At 29.9% G+C, this 6,956-nt stretch overlaps 1 protein-coding gene across 2 annotated transcripts in view; it reads left to right on the plus strand.

Moving 5' to 3' along the window:
* Positions 1-6,956, plus strand: part of LOC106883207 (collagen alpha-3(VI) chain) — a 30,696-nt gene that overhangs the window by 11,800 nt on the left and 11,940 nt on the right. For both annotated transcript variants that reach the window (XM_052975972.1, XM_052975973.1), the window contains one exon: positions 5,898-6,461. In XM_052975972.1, the coding sequence (XP_052831932.1) occupies positions 5,898-6,461 (564 nt within the window). The remainder of the gene's footprint in view (positions 1-5,897; positions 6,462-6,956) is intronic.

A 6,956-nucleotide genomic window follows, 5' to 3' on the forward strand; every position in this document is an offset into this window, starting at 1 on the left:
ACTCAGCAATTAGAGCAAGGTCATCAGCATAGAGGAGCTCCCAGAAGCATCCTGTCTTGAATTCCTCTGTTATTGCCTGGAGGACTGTGATAAATAGGAGGGGGCTGAGGACCGAACCTTGGTGGACCCCTACCTCTACCTGGAATTCTTCACTGTACTCGTTGCCAACCCTTACCTTACTGACAGCGTCCTTGTACATGGCTTGCACAACTCTCACTAACCATTCATCTATCCCTAGTTTCCTCATTGACCACCAGATAAGGGATCAGGGGACCCTGTCAAAGGCTTTCTCCATGTCAACGAAAGCCAGGTACAGAGGTTTATCTTTGGCTAGGTATTTCTCCTGCAGCTGTCTTACCAGAAATATAGCTTCAGTGGTGCTTTTCCCTGGCATGAACCCAAACTGCATCTCATCTAAGCTGACTCTCTCTACATATATATATACATATATACATACACACACACACACATATATATACACATATATACATACACACATATATATATGCATACATATATACATATATATATATATATATATACACACATATATATACACACATATATATACATATATATATACATACATATATATATACATATATATACACACACATATATATATACATATATATACACACACATATATATATACATATATATACACACATATATATATACACACACACTCACACAGAAAATAAAGTACTTATATTTACCTACATATATAAATATGAATATTATGCATATAAATATATGTATATATGTTTATATATTATAAATACAGACATCTATAGATACACTATAACATACATAGTTTATATCCATATATATATATATACATTATATAATATTATATATGTATATATTCATACTTAAATTATGTACATTATATGGTCACCGGTAAATTCCACCGCGGTAAATTCCACCATAGAAAATTCCACCAGGTAAATTCCACCATGGTATATTCCACCATGGTAAATATCACCATAGGTGAAATTATTATTATTATTATTATTATCATCATCATCAAATCATTATTTAGAAGGGTTCCACAATGCTTTGTACTCGTCACTAACATCCACACATCCAAATTTGTGGAAACTATGCACTGCCCTTAAATCTGAGGAAGGATTAAGCCAGACAAAAATTGCGCACGTTCAACGTGGAGACTCAGCAACACAAAAAAAGACCTATCAGATTATTGATGCATGACTGAAGCTAGTTCAGTAATATCAAAATGAAAACCCTCTACAATTTTTAAGAAGTATTGCACACAATTTGTCTTAAGAAATTTTTCTTTAAATAAATTAAACTTTCTTATCCTACTTCACAATGTACTCGCTGTTATTTTTTATCCTATTGTTATAATAAAATGTGTGCTAAAATTTAAACTTTTCTTTCTTTATCCCAAATTATATTATGTTTGAAGTTTTGTGATGAGTCTTTTTCATAGATTCTTGCTCGATAGTACATTAAGGTGATCCCATCTCAATTCAAGTAGATTATAAAGATTATTTTCTATCTCACCTTCAGATTCTCTCTCTCTCTCTCTCTCTCTCTCTCTCTCTCTCTTCTTAAGACTTGAGAGATAGATTAAATAACATAGGTATTGACCCATGGTCTAGAGAAACTGACCATGGTGATTATTAATGGGTGGAATTTACCATGGTGGAACCGTGGTGAAATTTACCTATGATGAAATTTACCTATGGTGGAATTTACTGCGGTGGAATTTACCTAGGACCCATTATATATATACAAATTGTGTACATTAATTATATGTATATGTGTATAAATATACATACATTATAATTGCAGTATATTGCTCCCTAAGATTTGTATCTATTTTCCATAAATAATTTTGGTTAAAGGATATTTAACTTTGATGAATTATGAAAAATTAAATGAGTTGATTTAAATTCATATCTTCACTTGGTTATTATTGCATTGTACGTTACTAATTTATTATCCCCTACCCCCATATTTTTTTTTTTTACCTAATACTGTTTTGGTTTTAGCAGGCAAGATAATTTTGATTTTGCTAAATATATTCCTTGATATGATATGATATCAACTTATTTTCCTTAATTAATGTGCTTTCTCTACTATTTATTTCTAAGAGGATGCAAAAATTTAACTGCTGAAGCATGTAACACATTTATTCATTTGTACATATGTTAAAAATTTAATGTCAATTTAAATGTTATTTTCGGTGTATTTGTTCTCGTAAATTCTTTGTTCTTATTTATGTCATGTCATTTGATTATATTATGTCAGATGTAATCACTCCAAGCTAAACTTCTTACATTTTCTTCTTTACTTTTTATATCACACTAAAATTTATAACTGCTTTGTAACTGCTCGTTAAATAACTAGATGACATTTCTGATGCTTTCATGAACTTATTTGATTTTAATGAAATGGGGGTAAAAGAAACTAAATCAAGTTTTTTTGTACAAAAATTAAAACTACCTTTATATTTATCTTTCAATTAAATCAAGCTTGTAAGAAGAATTTATCCTAGCATTTTCTTAAAATTTATCTATTACTCTATTTGAAAAAGCTTTCTGTGCAAAGAAATTAGTATGAAGATGGCTTTTGAGTAATGAGTCATGAATTCTGTCATTTCTTGTGAATCATAAACATAAATTGGGAAACTATTAGGGATAATCAGGAAGACTTCTGCTTAAGTCTAATTTGAAAATTTTGGATATAATCACATAATGTACAAGAGCTTCAATCAACTTGAAAAGCATTCACTAGTTTACCTCTGTGGATAGGAATCCCTGTCACTGTAGGTCTTGCCAACAGAAAAAATTTAATCCAACACCACAAAATGAATAATCAGTAATCTGCAGTGTTTAGAGCAGAGAATTTGTTATATCTGAGTTGGTCGTTAAGAGTTGAATGAATTAGATACAAATGCATAGTCTATGACAATGGTTGATATGAAATACTATCTAGTGTTTCTGATTCCTTTGACATAATCTTTTACTTGAGAAGTAGATCAAACACTATGAAAGCATAATGATTAAAAGCCTTTTAGTGCGCATTCTTTATATATTATTACTACTCCTCTATCAGTGATACCAGGGCTCTTGCATTTCCTTGTCACATTCTCATTCTTTGGAGTACCATGTTTTTTCTAGTTTTTCATTTTGTCTTTTTTGAAATTGTCAGTTTGGCTCAGAGTAAATATATTTTCCTTTATTTTTTTTGAAATCAGAACATACAAAATAGACATTGGGACAAGTATTAACTATCTCTGTCAACCTGTAGTACATAAAATAGAAATGATTCATTGTAACGTAATATAAAGACAGTTTAAAGTTCTATTCTAGATAGATTTCTCATTCATTTATAAGTATGTTTGTATATATATATTATGTAGTAAGGCTTCAAGAAATAGAAAAACACTTGATCAGCTAAGAGAGTAAAGATGATCTTATTATAAAAAACTACAAATCTTGTAAAAACAGTTACCCAGGGTTTCCTGGCTGAAATAATAAAAAAGACAACTGACAAATGGTCTTGTTTTCAGCTTGATAAATGGCAGAATAAATTATTATTTTGACCAGGAAACCCTGGGTAGCTGTTTTTATAAGATTTGTGATTTTTTATTATAAGGTTATATATATATATATATATATATATATATGCATTTAACTGTATCTTAATTTTGGGTGTTAGTTAAATTTGTTCTTCAAAAAGTATAATTCATAATAAACTTGTATGGTGGTGCTTTAGAATATTATGAAGGCAGTATTAATAGATTTGTTTAGGTTAGGAAAAATACCTTACAGTATTTAGTTAAGTCTAATTGAATATTGCCTCCCCTTAAATTAAAGCTATGCGGTCTTGTCAGAAATCAATATTTTAGTATTTATGTGTTAAAAAGTTTTAGAAATAGCAATAATTCAAATAAAAGTACATTAAAATGATTTTAGATTTTTAAGCATGTTTACATTCAAAAATATATTGCATGACCATTTTAAGGACTTTCAATAATTTGCTTCTGTGACTTAAATTACTAAATGAAAGCCAGAAATTACTTTCATTTTGTATGTTCATTTCTGTTTTGTTTTTGTGATGTGTATGATTGTCTCTGTGTTACAGTTTAACAAAAAGTAAAATTGAGATAACTATTGTTGCTTAAATTTTCACTTCCCCAGCCTGGCCAAGAGGCTGGAACTAGTAAAATTACAAATGCAATTTCTCTTACATAATTTAAAATTCTTTAGAATAGTTTTCTAGATCACAAATTATCAATGTCAAATGAATTCTTCCATACATGATTCCTGAAATTGATTTTGAAATCCTCTGATCAACGTTTAGTGGAAGGAAGATAAAAAAATATCAGCTCACATATCTATACAAATATATCCAAATGTAGACACAAAAACGTATATTTAAGTATTTAATGTTTATTGCCATTTAAAGGTAGCCTCAAGTATGAATTTTGAAGGAATCAAATAGAATTAGAAATTTATGCTAAAACAACAAGGAAAATGTTTGCAAAGATTATGTATAACATGAATTTCATAATCTACATGTAGGACCTTGATGTAAAAGTTGATCCTACACAATAGAGAAAGTATAGTAAAAATTTGTTTGAAGAACTAAAATATATGTCTGTAATTGTCAAAGCATGAATGAAATTCATTAAAGTTAAATTAAGGATAATTTCTTAAAAAATGAACAGTTTTTTTATTAAGTTTCAAGTTAGAGCTCTTAGAGTTTTGCATTGGATTCTAGAAAAATCTTTATTATAGACTGGGTTTACTTTAGGCCAATTTCTTCATTGATAATTTCTTACTACATCAAGGTAAAATGAAATTCCAATGTCAAACTTGAGTTAGCAATAAACTGAGTATACTGATTGCAACAGTGAAGTTACTGTATCATACCAGAAACAACATGTATCAGCATTCAGTTGTATATATTTTACTTATCAAATTTAATAACTGCTAAGTTTAGGGTTCAGATATTAAGTTTCAAAGATTTATACAAAGCATAGACTATAAATTAAAAAAATTTTTTTTGATAAACATTATTAAATTGAAAATTTATCTGAAAAAATTTTAATATTTTTACTAGATTCTGATGCATCATGTATATTTGACTTGATGTTTTAATAAAATGCATCATTTCATGGTTTGTTGTATCCATTTCCTACAACTTACATGAAAAATAATTTGAATAGAACTTAACATCTTCTGCTTTCATGAATCATATAACTTGTTAATAAGTTGGTCTAAAACAAGATATGGTAACTTGTTCTCCAGTCAATTAGGCTTCATAACACCTGTTTTACATCTAGCAAAATAAAGATCAACCATTAACTTTCTATCATTTTGAGTTCATTTAGAGATAGGTTTTAGATAAGACAAAATGAACAGTTTTGAATGTTATATAACCATTATCTAACTCTTTTATTATGAAAAATTAGGCTAATTTTGTTGTGGTTTTTATAATAGAATGACATAGTATTAATTTGATTCTCCTCCACAAAAAGCTTTCACTGAAATATTTTATTTTGATGTGATGGTTTTTACTTTTAAAGCCTTTTTTTAAATTAAATTGGATTTTAAACAGTAATCAAAAGAAATATAAAACAGGTATGGTGTTTTACAAAATTTCATTTTGACTTAGATAAATTTTATTGTAAACTACAGTTTTTACAGGCTTGAAAAGCTAAATTTTGAAATCACACTTACACAAATTTACTTATATGCTGTTCCTCAGTACTTTTGTATAATCATTTAATTTATTCTTTTATATTAAATTAATAATAATAAATCAGTTTTTAAGGTATTCAGATAAGTTTTGTTCAAGAAAGAAAAAAGATAAAACTTGTTCTTAATATCTTTACTTAAACGTTCTTATTTTTGCAGATAGTAGAAAATTGGATCTTGTATTCCTCATTCATACCTCCACTCAAATCAGTGACAGGTCATTTGAGCTAGTTAAAACATTTTTGAAAAATCTACTGCGGGATTCTGATATTGATTCAGGTGATGTTCGTGTGGGAATAGCGTTCTACGACAGTAACCCAAATATACTTTTCAATTTGCCACAATACAAGACCAAGGTTGACCTGATTGGAGCTATTGATGCCATCCCTTCAAGCTACCGATCAGATGAAGCTAATCTAGCTCGAGGTCTGAAAGTAGCCAAACAAATAATGTTGTCTTCAAGTAATGATCAAAGGCCTGATGTACCAAATGCAGTGGTTGTAATCACAGATGGCACATCTTCATTTGATTCAAACGAGATTCATAGTGCTGCTGTGGATTTGAAGAGTATCGCTTATATCTTTGGTGTTGGCATTGGAATAGGCACATTTGGTGAAATGGCCAGAATAGTCACAGAGCCAGCGAATGTAAACTATTTTGGAATTGTGGCCATTGAACGTTTACATGAGGTGGAGCCGCAACTAACTGAGCAAATTATGGCATGTGAGTACACAGCTGGCAAAGGAAATGCCGCAGTTCCTATATTTGATATCTTGGATCGCAGCAGCAGCGATAGCGGCAGCAGCAGCGGTAGTGGCAGCGGTAGCGACAGCGGTAGCATCAGCGGTAGCATCAGCGGCAGCATCAGCGGCAGCATCAGCATCAGCGGCAGCATCAGCGGCAGCAGCAATTAAATGGCATTTGTTTTGGTTAAGTTGGCAGCAAAGGCGCATTGAGAAAAAATTCTTTATATCATTGTACTGAGACATGAGGGCAATGTAACTATGTAAAAGCATTTAAAAATTAGATAATTTATTTAAGCTGTTCTATTTTGATATTTCTTAAGCTTTGAAAGGTAGTCTTAAAAACTTGCTTCAAGATAAACATTGGTTTATTGTTTATTTATAGATTATATAATCATTGAAATAATATGACTATATGTATGGCATTGTGGGTGCTTTACAATCAAGTATATATGAATGTGTATGTGTTATATAT

This window comes from Octopus bimaculoides, chromosome 23 (assembly GCF_001194135.2).
Source record: "Octopus bimaculoides isolate UCB-OBI-ISO-001 chromosome 23, ASM119413v2, whole genome shotgun sequence".
Classification (NCBI taxonomy): domain Eukaryota; kingdom Metazoa; phylum Mollusca; class Cephalopoda; order Octopoda; family Octopodidae; genus Octopus; species Octopus bimaculoides.